Source organism: Lacerta agilis, chromosome 16, assembly GCF_009819535.1.
Source record: "Lacerta agilis isolate rLacAgi1 chromosome 16, rLacAgi1.pri, whole genome shotgun sequence".
Lineage (NCBI taxonomy): Eukaryota > Metazoa > Chordata > Lepidosauria > Squamata > Lacertidae > Lacerta > Lacerta agilis.
In genome coordinates this window covers 5601361-5617977 of record NC_046327.1, presented here as the reverse complement: position 1 = coordinate 5617977, position 16617 = coordinate 5601361, and the positions used below count along the sequence as shown (strand labels likewise).

At 40.5% G+C, this 16617-nt stretch overlaps 1 protein-coding gene across 3 annotated transcripts in view; it reads right to left on the bottom strand.

Moving 5' to 3' along the window:
* Positions 1–16045, bottom strand: part of IFT74 (intraflagellar transport 74) — a 52495-nt gene extending 36450 nt beyond the window's left edge. The window contains exons 1-8 of one of the 3 annotated variants that reach the window (XM_033172947.1): positions 15957–16045; positions 14476–14621; positions 13338–13473; positions 12791–12839; positions 6472–6570; positions 5778–5838; positions 5565–5624; positions 4086–4147 (exon numbers count right to left, since the gene is read on the bottom strand). In XM_033172947.1, the coding sequence (XP_033028838.1) occupies positions 4086–4147; positions 5565–5624; positions 5778–5838; positions 6472–6570; positions 12791–12839; positions 13338–13473; positions 14476–14595 (587 nt within the window). In that variant the 5' untranslated portion in view covers positions 14596–14621; positions 15957–16045. Of the gene's footprint in view, positions 1–4085; positions 4148–5564; positions 5625–5777; positions 5839–6471; positions 6571–12790; positions 12840–13337; positions 13474–14475; positions 14661–15897 lie in introns of those variants that run through there. The other 2 variants (XM_033172946.1, XM_033172945.1) reach the window with 2 other exon arrangements.
* Between the last annotated feature and the right edge of the window lie 572 nt (positions 16046–16617).

Here is a 16617-nt window from a genome sequence, read left to right as displayed (position 1 = left end):
CTGCTCTTGATGGGGTTATACTTCCTCTGAAGGTGTGGGTATGTAGCTTGGGAGTACTCCTGGATCCACTGCAATCGCTTGAGGTTCAGGTGGCCTCTGTGGTAGCGAGTGCGTTCCATCAGCTTCAACTGGTGGCTCAGCTGTGCCCCACTCTGGACAGGGATAGCCTAACTTCTGTTGTCTATGCTCTGATAGCCTCTAGTTTAGATTACTGTAGCACATTATTACTGTAACACATTATTTAGGGACAAGGGTGGTGCTGTGGGTTAAACCACAGAGCCTAGGGCTCGCTGATCAGAAGGTCGGCGGTTCGAATCCCCGCGACGGGATGAGCTCCCGTTGCTCGGTCCCAGCTCCAGTCCACCTAGAAGTTCTAAAGCACGTCAAAGTGCAAGTAGATAAATAGGTACCGCTCCGGCGGGAAGGTGAATGACGTTTCCGTGTGCTGCTCTGGTTCGCTAGAAGCAGCTTAGTCATGCTGGCCACATGACTTGGAAGCTGTATGCCGGATCCCTCAGCCAGTAACACGAGATGAGCGCCACAACCCCAGAGTCGGACACGACTGGAGCTAATGGTCAGGGGTACCTTTACCTTTAACACATTATTTGTGGGGGTGCTCACATTGAGAAACTTCAGCTGGTGCGGTCAGGTTGCTCACTAGGGCAAGGCAGTTTGAGAATATAATGTCACACATGGCCCACCTGCCAATTAATTTCTGGGCCCAATTCAAAGTGCTGGCTTTGACCACTAAAGCCTTAAAAGCAGCAGCTAGACTGGTGACTGGGAGTGGCTGCCGAGATCATATAACACCAGTCCTGAAAGACCTACATTGGCTCCCGGCACATTTCTGAGCACAATTCAAAGTGTTGGCGATGACCTTTAAAGCCCTAAACGGACTCGGACCAGTATACCTGAAGGAGTGTCTCCACCCCCATCGTCTGGACACTCAGGTCCTCCTCCGAGGGTCTTCTGCTGGTTCCTTCACTACAAGAAGTGAAGCTTTAGGGAACCAGGCAGAGGGCCTTCTTGGTAGTGGCGCCCGCCCTGTGGAACACCCTCTCACCAGAAGTCAATGAAATAAAAGACTTCCGGCGGCGACGCCATTGCGGGTGGTCGTGGGCTGCTTCGGCTGCGAGGCGCCCAGTCCATCCCGGGGGTTGGAGCCCCGCTACCGCAAAACGGGGCTCCGGTGGGGTGCGGGAAGAGCGTCCCGCACCCTGGGCTCCCCGGCTGTGCCCGTTGTGGCTCCGAACCCTTCCCTTGCTCCCCCTGTAAAGGGGGAGTGGGGGTGAAGGGACGACGGAGCCGGGCTGTAGGGGACATGCCCCAACCGGGATGCTAATGCGGCGACAAATCCCGAGATGAGCGTCTAAGTTCTACCTGTCATTATTGATTTGAAAGAACCCGGTGGTCGTGAGTATTTGACTGACTTTTTAACCTTTGGAACGATCCGGGGGGAAGAGGAAAGGCAGCCTGCCTCCCTCCCTTCGGGAGAAGGAAAGAAAATAACCAGTTTAAGTGACTGCTGCTACAACAATGGATATAATGTGTCTGGAATTTGAAAATTGAGACTGCTGAGATTTCCCTTTGGGGATTAAGTGGGCAGAAAATATCTCCGTTTAAAGTTTTGGTCTTTACGCTCTGGCTTCAGAAAAATGGCGATGGAAAATTTGGACTGATGTGGGAAACAATTGAAACAAAGGGAGGAAGAGACAGGAACTGAAATTTGACACTCACCCCCTCCCCCAACATGCTGGACTTTGTGTTTGAACTTGTGTTGAACTCTGGATTAACGGATGAGGAAATGCTTACTGTCTTGAGGCTGGAACTGCTTAATCGGAAATTGAAAGTCTTGAGTGGGATAATAAATAAAAAAAATCTACTTTCCACAGAGGAGGCTTTTCAAAAGTTTTACACAATGGAAGGAAATCTTTGCAAAGAGTTAGAAGGGATGCTTGAAGGATGGTTTGAAATGTCTGGGCGACTCCGGGAAAAAGAACCGTTCTTTGGGGGTGGCAGTCCCGGAACGGTAAAATTTATAATATCCAGACCCCGAGGTGGGAGCTCGGGGGCAAGGGACGAGGAATTAAGATATTTACAAGAAGAAGAAGTATGGTACAAAGAAGCGGAGGAGCCCAGAAAAGAGATGATGTGTATCCTGAAGCTCGATGCAAAGTTTGTTGTGAATGCTGCCTGGATCTGGGGACATTTGGGAAAAGAAGATAACTGGAAGATTGGATCCTGCGAAAGACAGAGAAAGACAATGGACAGAGGGGGTGTGGGGTGAAGTATTAAATGTAAAATTTAAATGGCTTGTTATGGTACCTGAAATCGGAGGGTGAAGGTTGTTAATTGTAAGTCTATCTTGATTAAGTAAGGAGATATTGAGATTTTATGTTAATAGCAGCATGATAAAGGACAGAAGAAATAAGTTTAGATTTTATAAGAATACTTTGGTAAGATTTAAGCTAGAACATGAAGATTAAGATAATGGTGTTACTTTTATTGGAAGTTAAATTCTTTGTTTTGTTTTTTTAGAGAAAAGTTGTTATGGAAGTAAAATATAGTTTTAAAACCGAAGGTGAAAAGGCAGGGGAAGTCAAATGTCAAGATTCGAAAATAAATTTTTTTTTCCTTAGGTATATAAATAAGAAGAAGAATCCTGGCAATATATGTATTTGTATTTGTTATGTATTTGTAGGTGTGGGTTAGGGTCGGTGTTGTGTTATGAAAATGCTAATAAATTCTTCATAAAAAAAAGAAGTCAATGAAATAAACAACTATCTGACTTTTAGAAGACATCTGAAAGCAGCCCTGTTTAGGGTAGTTTTGAATGTTTGTTGTTTTATTGTGTTTTTATTATTCTGTTGGGAGCCGCCCAGAGTGGCTGGGGAAACCCAGCTAGATGGGCAGAGTATATATTGTTATTGTTATTATTGAACAGCTCAGGACCACAATACCTCAAGGTTCACCTTTCCCCATATGAACCTACCTGGACCTTGCGGTATAGAAATTCAATAAATAAATAAATAAACAAATCCCTGAAAGTAAATGTGCTATGAAGACTGCATGCCTGGCTTTGTGCTTTCGCCATGAGTATGCCCTGATTCCTGAAAGAAAGGGCGTTAAACTTGTTATCACTTCCTCATGTATTGGATGTTATAAAATCCTGTGACTGAAAGTTGTAATTTATTTATGGGGTAGGCGACAGCAGAAAGTTTTGAAACGGCGCGTTCGGAGGGGGGGGGAGGACAGGGCTGAGTCAGCCAGGTATCTGCTAGACCTCATGCTGCTTTCACTGTTGTCGCACAACAGCCCCACCCACCGTGACTACCCATTGTGGGCACCATGAGCCTGAGCAGGGCTGTGGATGCAGCCCAACTACTCTGCAAAGCACAGTAAATAATTTGCCTTTAAAAGTCGTCTTAGGATCAAGGTAAAGTATCTGATGGATACTGAAATAAGACTTTTTTCTCAACTTACATGGCATTTGTTGCTGTAACTACAACTGGAAATAGCTGAAGAAAACATCTTCTTTCCATATGAACCTACCCGGACCCTGAGATCATCTTCTGAGGCCCTCCTTCGTGTGCCTCCTCCTCGAGAGGCCCGGAGAGTGGCAACATGAGAACGGGTCTTCTCTGCAGTGGCTCCCCGTCTGTGGAATGCTCTCCCCAGGGAAGTTCACCTGGTGCCTTCATTATACAACTTTAGGCACCAGGCAAAAACATTCCTTTTTAACCAGACCTTCAGTTGATCTGATTGACATCCTATGTCCTTTTAAAACGTGGTTCTTTTTTGGGGGGGGTGTTATTGGGTTGTTGTTTTTATTTTGATTATATATATTGTGGTTTTTATGTTGATCTTTTCTGTGAACCGACTCAAGACCTCCAGGTATAGGGCAGTATATAAATTCAATAAATAATAAAAATCTAAAGTGTGAAAGGTCAGCACAACCTGCTACTGCTTGAGTACAAAGACCAGACAAGTGCCAGGGGTCTATGAATGGCATTATAACATAATAAAGAACATTTCTATGCATTTGTTTATTTTTCAGTTTCATTTTAAAAAATTCATATACTTACGCTTGTCTTTCTGTAAAAATGATGTCTATGCCCTGAGCTTCACGGTCATTTTGAGCCTTCAACTATTAAAAAGACACAGCCACCAACAGCATGAGAATAGCTCTGCTATATCTACAGCAAATAAATTTCCCGTTTCTAGAACCAACGTCTTTAATTCAACTGAATTTGCTACTATAGCTTATACACCATAGATCAGTCTTAAACTGATTTTTAAGAAATACATGATCCTAAAAATATGTTTGAAAAATGGAGCATAAATCAGAATTAAGGGCAGTTTCAAATGTGTCTGTACTAATTTACATGCATAATTGCTGGACTGTGTCTATAGGTAAAAGGTTTATATAGCTCAGGGGCAGCTTTGGTGCTGCAGATGTTGCTGAACTACAAACTCCCATTAGCCTCAGCAAGCACTGTCAGTAGAGAGAGACGATAGGACTTGTAGTTCAGCAACATATGGCAGGCTAAAGGTCCCCCACACCTGGCATAGCTGAATGAAGTAACAGATCTCAAATATTAATTTACTTACTGTATATTCTGGCATATAAAACTACTTTTTAATCCAGGAAAATCTTCTCAAAAGTTGGGGGTCGTCTTATACACCGGGTGGAGAATCTGTGGTTGAGGATATCTCAAACTCTATATTTTAACTGGAAAAGTTGGGGGTCGTCTTATACGCCCAGTCGTCTTATACGCCGGAAAATACGGTATTTTTATTTATCTGATTTCTATCCCACTTTTTAACAGGTTCTCAGGGCAGCCAACAAAAATAAAACAAACTTTCAAACAATAACATTAAAACATTACAAAGTAAAAGAGCGCTTTAAAAGCAGTCAGCAGAATTAAAAACACCGAACACCACAACAGCAATTTTCAGAGGATTAAACAACCTGGGAAAATAAAAAGATCATTGCCAGGTACTGTGCTGTAATGACAGCAAGGTATGCCACAGGCAAATTTGAAGTTACAGACGCTGACTGCAACAGATGAAGTTGCAAGCACAAATAATTTCATATAAATTGCAAGCATCTCACTGATAAGATGATTTGCCGAAAGGGGTTCTTGGAGGGTGGGGGTGGCAGTTCAAAGCCAGCTCTTGCTCCCCCCCCCCAAACAGCTGATCAGTAAAATTTCCATGTGCTAATATCAACTACTCATTTCACTGGTTAAAAAAAAAACTTCACTTACGTTCTGTTTGAACTACCATTTAACTGTAGGTCCTTTCTATTCAATGTTTGGAAGAGTTGGGTGTTTTTTTTACATTTCCTTCTATGTTAACTAAGATGCTACTTTGAAAATGTCATTCTACACATGTGTTTTGGCCAACAGTATATGCAGTTACACTCATCTTGAGAACCAATCACCATTTTTTTCAAGCATTTTCCAGCAGCTATTGAACATCACTGGTTAGCAGCAGTCCAAGCTGAACAATAACCAATTCAGGCAAAACTAATACTGTGATAAAACAAAATTAATACTCACCAGGTTATAGTCATTCATTACTTCCTCCATATCGGTATTGGTATTAAGTTTATCCACCAGCTAAAACAACACGGAAACCCAATTAATTGCTAGTTTTATTCCCACTGAATTATCTATAGGTAATTATCTATGCAATTGGAATTCAAAATTAGATTCAGTATTTTCAATGTATATATATATATATATTTATTAGCAATATAAACAATAACATACCATATTGTAATCAGCTAGTTCTCCTTGAAACTCTTTGATCTCACTAGCTAAAGCCTCTGCCCTAAGAGAACAGGAAAAGAATAGTTACTATACAACATAGCTAATGTGATAAAATGTATTCAAAGCAAGTCTCAAGTTTTAACATACAGTAAGCCTGCAACTTACATGTATTTAACTTGTATGCATGCAGCTTTATGTGCTGGGCAAATGAATGAATGAATGAATGAATAAATAAATAAATAAATACTTTGGCAGTCCCACCTGCCATTGAACCCAAGGTGCTTTGACTACAGTTGTATCTTGTTTTGCAACTGGGATCCGTTCCGGAGCCCCGGACGCTAGACAAAAAAGATGCACAACAAAGCGCTGCTCTGAGCACACACGCGGAGCAGATTGCGCTTCTGTGCATGCGTGATTTAGCCCGTTCTGGTACTTCCAGGTTTGCTGCAGATGTTCGACAAAATGGACGCTTGACGAGGCGGACTCAAAATGAGGTACCAGTGTATATGCAATTTTGACTTTAGGCACGATCCTTGGAACGTAAACCCTACGTAGGTTGCAAGCTTGCTGTTTCCAATCCAAATTTACTTGTATACATCATTCCACTGACTTTAATTAACACAAAAGTTTTTAAAGACCCTCAGGGTCCCTTCCAACTCTACAATTCTATGACAATAAGTGCAATCTATCTCACCTTTTTTCATATGATAGGTAGACAGAATTCTCCTGATTATACATGTCGATTTCTTTCTGAAGCTTGTTAATTTCTGTGGTTAGTTCATTTATTTTGCTCCTGTAGGAAAACATAGTTCGTATGTTAAGTATAATTTAGTCCTGTTCTTTTTTTTTTTATTTTATATTTTTTTTTTATTATTATTATTAAACCGCAAAAACACAAGACATACACAAATAGACAGATACATAGTAAAAAATAAGGAAATAACTTAATAAACACATCAAACCAAAAACACCAAAAGAAAAATTCCTATTAACAAACAACGAAAGAATACCTTGTTCCCCCCTAAATTCCCAAATGACAAAGTAACCAATCCATATCGCCTATACATTTAGATCTTATTCATTGATTTACCAAACCAACTCCATCAAACACAAGATTTTAATAAAATCTGGAACCTTACTTAGTGATTATTTATGTCTCTTTATCATCCTTCTGTACCTTTTGCCTTTTGCCACCTCCTTTTATATTAGAAGGGGAGAAAGGAGATAAAAAAGAAAGAAAAGGAAAAAGTAAAAAAAAAAAAAAGGGGGGGGGGAAGGAAGAGGAGAAAGTAAACCAAAGGAAAACAATAAAAAAAAGAAAAAAAAGAAAGAAAAAAAGAAAAAAAGAAAAAAAAAGGAAAGGAAAAAGAAAAGAAAAAGGAAAAAAAAAAGGAAAAAAAAAACAGCAAATATACCCACCTACATATACATATATGTATACATACATACCTACATACATACACATATACATACATATACCTACACATACATATGAACCCTTGTGTCCAACTTCCTGGTAAATCCCCTTGCTTTAACAGAGATTCAATTTGAGTGCTTACGACATCGCACTTTATCTTATATTTACTATCCCATGCATTCTCTAAAATCTATTTACTCCACCATCTCCCTTTATCCTACCTCTCTTCCCTTATTCCTCGAAAGCTGGCATACTGACAAAACTTTTGTTATATTTCAACACATAGTTTTTGTAACATTCCCATTTTTCAATGAATCTCTGCTTAGACTTTCCTCTAATATTGCTCGTAAGTAGAGCCATCTCGGCCAGTTCTTGTAGCTTAACTTGCCAGTCAACGACACTTGGTACATCCTGCTGTTTCCAAACCTTTGCCACTACTAAACGGGCCGCTGCAGTTGCGTACAAGAAGACTTCCTTGAATTTGTTCGGTATCTCTTTATCTATTATGCTCAATAGAAACATCTCCGGTTTTTTAGGGAAAACAATTTGCATCATTTTTTTCAATTCATCATATATCTCCCCCCAAAATGCTTTAATTTTTCGGCACCTCCACCACATATGTATAAAATCTCCATTTTCCACTCCACATCTCCAACAAACATTTGCAACACATTTATGCATTTTTGAGAGTCTAGCCGGTGTGAGGTACCACCTATGGGCCATTTTCAACATATTTTCCCTTATAATCTGGTTTGCAGTAAATTTTAGATTGACCTGCCAAAATTTCTCCCAGTCTTCAAACATAATTGGGTGGCCCAGATCCTGCGCCCACTTTGTCATTGAGGCAGTTACCGTCTCCTCCATTACCTCATGTTCCACCAATATCTTATACATATGGGATATTATTTTATAGTTGGTATTTAAACATTCTTTTTCGAATTTTGATGGCTCTTTCCCAAATCCAATCCTCTTGTCTTGTTTGTAAATTTCGTTTATTTGAAAGTAATCCAGCCAACTTGATAAATATTCTTTAATCTCCTCATATTTTTTTACTACCAATTCATCTCCTCTTTCTGTTAGCAACATATTGTATGTAATCCATTCTGCTTTTTCATTATTCTTTCGTTTCATTGCCACTGCCTCAAAGGGGGAGATCCACTTTGGTACCCTTGTCTCAATATATCTTTTATATTTTTCCCACACCGTGTATATCGCATTCCTTATTATGTGGTTACAGAAGCCTCTGTGCACCTTTGTTTTGCCATAGTTTAAATACGCATGCCATCCGAAACGCAAATCGTGGCCCTCCAAATCTAATGTTCTCCAATTACGGAGTATACACCATTCTTTAAGCCACATAAAACAGGCAGCTTCATAATATATCTTAAGGTCCGGAAGGCCCAGTCCTCCTTTTTCTACAGTATTTATCATTATCTTGTGTTTTATTCGAGGTCTTTTGCCATTCCAGATAAATTTGGAGATTTCTTTTTGCCACTTGTCTATATTATTGATTTTTCCTAAGATTGGCATAGTTTGGAATAAAAAGAGAAACTTTGGCAAAACATTCATTTTTATAGCTGCAATGCGTCCCAACAGTGAAAGATTTAGTTTGTTCCACATCTCCAATTGCTTTTTGATTTCGTTCCAATATTTGGAGTAGTTGTCATTGTACAGATTTATGTTTTTTGCTGTTATTGTTAATCCTAAGTATTTTATTTTTGGGTAGATCTTTATCTGTGTTATTTTTTCTAATTCGTCTCTCTGAGCCATTGGAAGATTTTTAACTAATAGTTTAGTCTTATTTAAATTCAACCTCAGGCCTGAAACCTTGCCATACTCTCGAATTAACTCCAATGCCTTTGTCAGACTCTTAATTGGTTGTTCCGTTGTAATTATGAGATCATCCGCAAAAGCCCTAAGTTTGTAACTACTCTTCCCGAGCGTTATTCCTTTTATTTCATTCTCTTCCCGAATTTGCTTACATAAGATTTCGAGCGTTAGAATAAAAATTAGTGGGGAGAGTGGGCACCCTTGTCTGACCCCTTTTTTTATTTCGCATTCCTGCGTCAAGTTTCCGTTTATTATGATCTTCGCTGTCTGATTTGAATAAATGGCTTCTATTCCTTTTACAAACTGATCTCCAAATTCCATTTGTTCTAGAGCTCTTATCATAAACCTCCAGGAAACCCTGTCGAAGGCTTTTTCAGCATCTATCGCCATAAAGGCCGCTTCTTTATTGATTTCTAATTCCAAATATTCCAGCAGGTTGATAATGTTTCTAGTATTCATAAACATATGCCTCCCTGGTAGGAATCCGGCCTGGTCTTCGTGTATCACAGACTGCAATATCTTTTTTAATCTTTCTGCTAATACATTTGCGTATAATTTGTAATCATTATTGAGGAGTGCGATCGGTCTGAAGTTACTCATTAATTCAGGGTCCCCACCTTGTTTTGGGATTAATACTATATAGCTATGTTTCCAAGAGTCCGGCATAGTTCCCTCCTTTAGAATATTATTCATGATGTTCTTTAATGGCTCACTCAAAATATCTTCAAATTTCTTATAATATACTGCTGATAAGCCGTCCGGCCCTGGTGACTTTCCTAATTTCGCCTTTTTAATTGCTATTTGGATTTCATATGGTGTTACTGGGCCATTTAGACTTTCTCTTTGCTCTTTAGTTAATTTTGGCAGGCAGTTTTTTCTTAAATAATCAGTTACTTCTTCACCCGTCTCATTACCTTCCCTATATAAATCTCTATAAAATTGGGCAAATCTCTTTTCTATTTCATTAGGGTTCACTATTTTCTCTTCCCCTACTTTTATTCTGCTTACCAATCTCTCTGCCTCTTTCTTTTTTAATTGCCAGGCCAAAAGTTTCCCCGGTTTATTTGCATACTCAAAATATCTTTGCTTTAAATACCTTAATTTCACCTCTATCTCTTCATTTAATAGCATTGAGTATTGAGATTGCAACATCTTTATCTCTTTCTTAACTTGAAAATTATTTGGTTTCTCATATAGTTCAGTCTCCCTCTTCTTAATACTTTCCATCAAATCTTGCTTCTTTTTCTCTTTTTGTTTCCTTAGGATTATACTTTGTTGAATGAAAAAGCCACGGATGACCGCCTTGCTGGTATCCCAGACCGTATTTGCATCTGTACCCTTGTTTAAATTGAAATCAAAGAACTCTTTTAACGTCACTCTGGCCTTATCAATTATTTTTTCATCTTTCAGTATTAATTCATTTAATCTCCACCTTGTAGTTTTTCTTGACCCGCATGATAAATTTACCTGCACTGGGTTGTGATCAGAGATGGTTTTTGGTTGGATTTCTGTTTTAGATATTTTTGTTATTAAATCTTTTGTTAGCCAAATGGCGTCAATCCTTCCTGCCGAGTTATTTGGGTATGAAAAGTACGTATAGTCTTTATTCCACGGGTTTTTGGTTCTCCATGCATCCTCCAGATTTAATAAGTCTATCAACTGAAAAAAAGTTGTTGGTAATTTTAATTGTTTTCTTTTGGCTGTCTTTACAGATCTGTCTAATTCCGGATTCACTACCCCATTTTGATCTCCTAACAAAATAATCTTTTCTCCTATACAAACGTCTAGTTGTTTAGACAGCTTTTGATAGAATTCACTTTTTTTTTCATTTGGTGCGTAGAAACCAATCACCTTAATTCTTTCCCCTTTTACTGATATTTCCACAATCACAACCCTCCCCTGTGGATCGGTATAAATCAATTTTGGGTCCAAGTATGGTTTTACATAAATTACAACTCCATTTTTTTTAGATTTATTTGAAGATACAAAATCTATCCCTAATTTTTTATTGCAGAGGACTCTAGTGTGTTGCTTTTGGATGTGCGTCTCCTGTAAGCATATTAAGTCTAATTTCTGTTTGCCGAGTATGTGCTCTACTTTATTTCTTTTCTTTTTTTCATTTAGACCATTGATATTCCAAGTCATAATCTTTATATCCATTATTAACTTTATTTGTTATAGAGTACTTTTTGTTAAATAAGAAAGAAAAAATAGAACAGAGAGAAAGCGAGAGGAGAACCCAAATAGACTGAGTCTTACTAAATAAAATTTCTCAAGGGCTTAAAGCTCTTCATCTTCTGATAAGTTTTTATTGTCGTCCGTCCCTCCTCCCAGCTGTCTTTAGTCCTGTTCTAATGCCACAGTCTTTGGGTCCAAGGTCATCTGCCACATAAATATTCTTTTGGACACCTCTTCAGATTTGCACGTGTCAGTGTTTTATTGAATTATGTACCAGTCCTTTGGAAGCTGACAGAGGGACAATTTAACTGGCTTCTAAGGGCACCTATAAGGGACGCGGGTGGCGCTGTGGGTTAAACCACAGAGCCTAGGGCTTGCCGATCAGAAGGTCGGTGGTTCGAATCCCCATGGTGGGGTGAGCTCCCGTTGCTCGGTCCCAGCTCCTGCCAACCTAGCAGTTCGAAAGCACGAAGTGCAAGTAGATAAATAGGTACCGCTCCAGCGGGAAGGTAAACGGCTTTTCCGTGTGCTGCTCTGGTTTGCCAGAAGCAGCTTAGTCATGCTGGCCACATGACCAGGAAGCAACCTCAGAGTCGTCCGCGACTGGACCTAATGGTCAGGGGTCCCTTTACCTTACACAGTGATTAGTATGGTTGTTTTCTACAATAGATCTATTTGTTGTGGGGGGCACAAGAGAGGAGGGGGGGAACCCCAAAGCACAAGTGGAAGTCCTTGTGTGGGCTTTTGCTGATGGTCTCATTAGCTGAAGCCAACCCTAATATTTTAGAATCTGTGTTTACACTTGACCTGCTATTGACAACTTGCCAATTAAGTACAGTCGTACCTTGGAAGTTGAACAGAATCTGTTCCGGAAGTCCATTTGACTTTCAAAATGTTCAAAAACCAAATGCCGGAAGCCCAGTTGGATGTCCGGGTTCCAAAAGAACGTTCACAAACCGTAACAATCACTTCTGGGGTTGCGGCGTTCGAGAGCCAAAACGTCCGAGTTCCAGGGCATTCAGGAAACAAGGTACAACTGTATTAATCTGCTTAGTGACCTGGCCTTTCCGTTGTTGAGCACTTCTGAAGGTAGAAAGTTCTACACAAATCTCTTTCGCCTCATCTTCAAAAAGTATTTTTAACCCTGTGCTGATTCCGAGTCAGATTGTGTGGAGCACAGCTGGGTGACTGGAAGCAGTGAGGTTCCCAGTAAAGCAAAGGAAGCCAGTTGGACACTGGTCACAAGTATCTACTCCAGCAAACAGGAAAGAAATAGAAGGGAAGGCCTGCATTTGGTACAAACAGTAGGGAAGGCAGTGGGATAAGACAAGCACAAAACAAAACAAAACATAGGCCAACCCTCTATACCTGTGCTGAGTGCAGGAAAAATGGGCCAGCTGGACTATGAAAGGAGGAAGCTCTAGGGAGGCATGAGCTAAGAAACCTCTCTCATCCCTGTCAAGCACTGCAAGCTAGGCAAGATCAATGAGACAGCCAATTAATCACTGTACAGCCTTATTGGCAGTGATTAATTGACACAATCATATAAAAACAACACAAACACTGGTGACAAATAACTTTCACATACCTGAGCACTCCCAGGTAATAGGATTTATCCATAATTTGTCTCTGTGGACCTAACAAATAACAAGTGTCAAATTGTTACCTGACACCACAGTACAATGAGAAACAGTTGTATTAATAAAGAATCCAGTGGTTGTTTTCATGCAAGGTGATAAAATCACAAAGAGGCTTAAATAAATAAATAAATAAATAAATAAATAAATAAATAAATCCTCTGTAAATAATGTAATGTACATAATTCTCTTAAATGATCCATGATGTAATGTCATATGCTCTGAACAGTATAGGACCTGTCTAGGTTCAAAGCTTTTGGTGCTATTCCATCTTTCCAAGTTCTACCTGAGATTTCACAGATGCTGGCTCAGTTCTGCCCTTACATCAGGATGGAGATTTGATTAAAAAATATTGCTTTGCTGTGTCCTAAATTCCGACACATTTCATGTCTCTATGAGGCCAAAACCACTTTAAAGTGTATTGCTCTGTTTCCCCTTATAATCACAGGAACAAGACTAACTTATTCAATGTTTGTATGCCTTCATATCTTAAAATACCTTTCATTCCAGTTTTCATTCCACTCAGCCCTTGTTGTGTCACTGGACGGTCTGCAACCTTAATCTGGGAGGACAAAACCACACCAGTACCTATGGATCCACCACGTGTACCAGGTCTTGATGTTCCTGGAGGGATCTAACAAAGAAAACAGAATCGGTAGAAAAAATAATGAATGCAGCCATTCCGAGGAACAGAAAACTAGTCTATCTACTTATCAATCAGCAGGCCGAGGTCTTGAGATTTAAATGAAACCAAATGACATGACACACACATTTTTGGTTACATTTATATTCCACCTTTCCTCCTAGGAGCTCGAGGTGGTGACAGTCCTCCTTCCCATTTTATCCTCACAAAAACCCTGTGAGGTAGGTTAGAGTGAGAGTGCATAAGTGGCCCAAGGTCAGCCAGTAAAGTTTTGCAGCTGACTGAGGATTTGAATCCTGGTCTCAAAGGTCCTAGTTTAACAGCTTCACCCTAAAGACTCTCATATACCTAATAGGACCCCACAATTTTTTTTGTAAAATAAAAGCAGCTTCAGGAAGAAGGTGATTTTGAAAACCTGAAAAGGGATAAAGTGGCTGGTGCTGCAATTTGAAGCAAAGAAGTTGAGGATGGAGAAAGAGTAACCCTTCTGCTCCTCTGCAATTCTGCTACCACTAACCATAAGGATTCTATCACATGCATGTTAGGATCCAAGCCATTGTTGTAGCAATTAATAACAAGATAAAACTATCAATAAGCACGTCGAGCATCCAAACACAGAAGCCCTGCCTACAAGCTTATAAACTAAGAGGAAAAGGAAAGGGAGCGAGAGACACAAAAAGCAGTGGTGATGAATAGGAAAATAAAATGCCAAAAACCTGGGAAAATAGACTGGTTTTTAGCTGCTACGTTTAGATGATAAGATCCTTGGAGCAGACACCTATCCCTTTGTGTTACATAATCCCTTATGTTAAACAATATACACAAGGTATATTATGAAGTCTGGAGACACTGTGTTAAAAACAGTAACAAAATAATCTGCTCTGGAGAGAAAAGGCTCTAGTTTAGGAATCAAAAAATTAAGATAAACTCTTTAATGAAACTGTATCACCTGTCAAACAGAGAAGGTTTTAAAAAAGATTAATTTTAACTTACTCCTCCTCCAAGTAGAGCTGCGGATGGAGGCCGTAGTGAGGATGAGGGCGGTCTGGCTCCCAGGCCTAGCCCTGTTCTTGAAGACGGGCGGGCTGTAGGAGGCTTGTGATTACTTGCCATTTTTTTTCTCTTTTCTTCAAATTTCTCTTTAGAAACAAACATACGTTACATACTAGAATTCTCTAAATGTGCATTCTGTATTAAAAGAGAACTTTTAAGACACTGATAAATAAAATTATTTTAAATAAAACAAGTAATAGTTTTCTTTAGCTTTTTAATTGGAATCATAATGCTATATGCCCATTAGGACAGCTATCTTTAACATAGTGACTAGGGAATCAAATGCGTGTTTAGAATTAGGTCTTCAGTAGGGGGTAGGACTAAAAATAAAATAAAATGCATATGCATATGCACCATCATTATTTAGGAGCCAGCCCTGCCCAGTAGCCAGAAGATCAAAATACAATTTCTCCGCCTGCAGTCCCTGGGCATGGTATGAAATCTCATGGTGAACCAAGCCTGCTAAAACTACAGGTGTTATGGTCCAGTCAATATTTGAGTGAGAGATAATCTATGAATCTTAGGTATGCTGCCTTCCATTTCATGATGGAGCAAAGTCTAAAGAACTTGGACCTATGTAGTTGAGATTAAGAAAATAAAAGACATGGGTCTGGGACAGCTCAGTTGGTAGAGCTTGAAACTCTTAATCTCAGGGTCATGAGTTCAATCTTAATTTGGGCCAAAGATTCCAGCCCTGCAAGGGGTTGGACTGGATGACCCTTGTGACCCCTTCCAACTCTGCAGTTGTGATTACATATATGAAATTACAATAGGGGGTGAAACCAGGGAACACAGTACAGTATCTTAAAACAAAGCACTCACAATTGATGAAAACATGCAAGTCATTGTTTCATGGGTATAGCCAGGATTTTTGTTGGGGGGGGGGCAGGCTTTTGGTTTTTTTGGGGGGAGGGGGAAAACCTCAGTTAAGTATTTTTATTGATGAGGGGCAGCTCCCCCCACCCCACCTAGGCACTATTTCGACAGGAACACATGTTGTGGGTATCTCTAATATAGGCATGAAGAGAATGCAAAACCTCTGTAAACCAAACCTGATTTTGTGTTTTATTTTTTTATTAATCCTGAAATGGGCCGACAACATACTAAGGACAGCTCGATCCCATACTCTCCAGAAATGTTACCAAACGTTAATCCACCCCTTAAGAGAAAGACTCCTTTGAGGAGGGCTGAGTGGGCGCTTGTTTTCCCCCCACTTTGCGACGACGCGTGTCGCGCAGGTGAGCGTTCACACGTGACGCCCACCACCCTCAGCCTTAAATTCCATGCACTATTTCCCTTCCTCCTTCTGAGTAATGGCGGGACTTGGGCCCATCGTGGGAGGGGAAGAGGCATGTCACGTACGGGGGTCGTGAGGGTCGGCACTCCCGCATCCGCGCTTCAGCCTGCGCCGCTCCTCTTACCTGACCCTTCCCCGCGCGCACGCGCAGTGGACAAACGAGACCCGTTAATTTAACGGTTTCCTCCCCTCCACGAACTCCTCTCCGCGCGCTCGAGGGCAAGCCGTAACTTAGCAACCGCGCCAGCCAACCCGCGGCGCCGCTCCCTCCGCGCAGTCGCTCTGGCACCAAGCCGAGCGCGGCTTTTTCTTCTTCCCTCAAGCTCCCGTATTCCATCGCGAGATGTTCGCGAAGCTTTCGCCTCCCCCTCCCCCTCCCCCCGCCACTTTGGCGCATGCGAAGAGGAACGAGTCTTGTGCGCGTGCGTGCCAGTGCATTTCACCCCCCTCCCTTGAGGCGGGACTTGGAATTATAGAAGTATTAAGACTTAGTTGATCTCTAAAATGCTACTGGAAGGATTTTTTTTTATTTTGTTTCCAGTTGGGTAGGGTTAGTATGGCAAAATACAGGACACACACACACACACACACACACACACATATATATATATATATATATTTAATCTGGTGCTCAGGTAGGGTTGCCATATTTCAAAAACTAAAATTCCCGACCTTTTTTTTTTTAAACCACCAAAATTGTTGAGAGCTTTTTGGGGTGGTGGTGTTACTAAATCCAACGCGCCACCCTGGCTGGTACCTGACCCTCCATTTGCATTCTGGGAAAT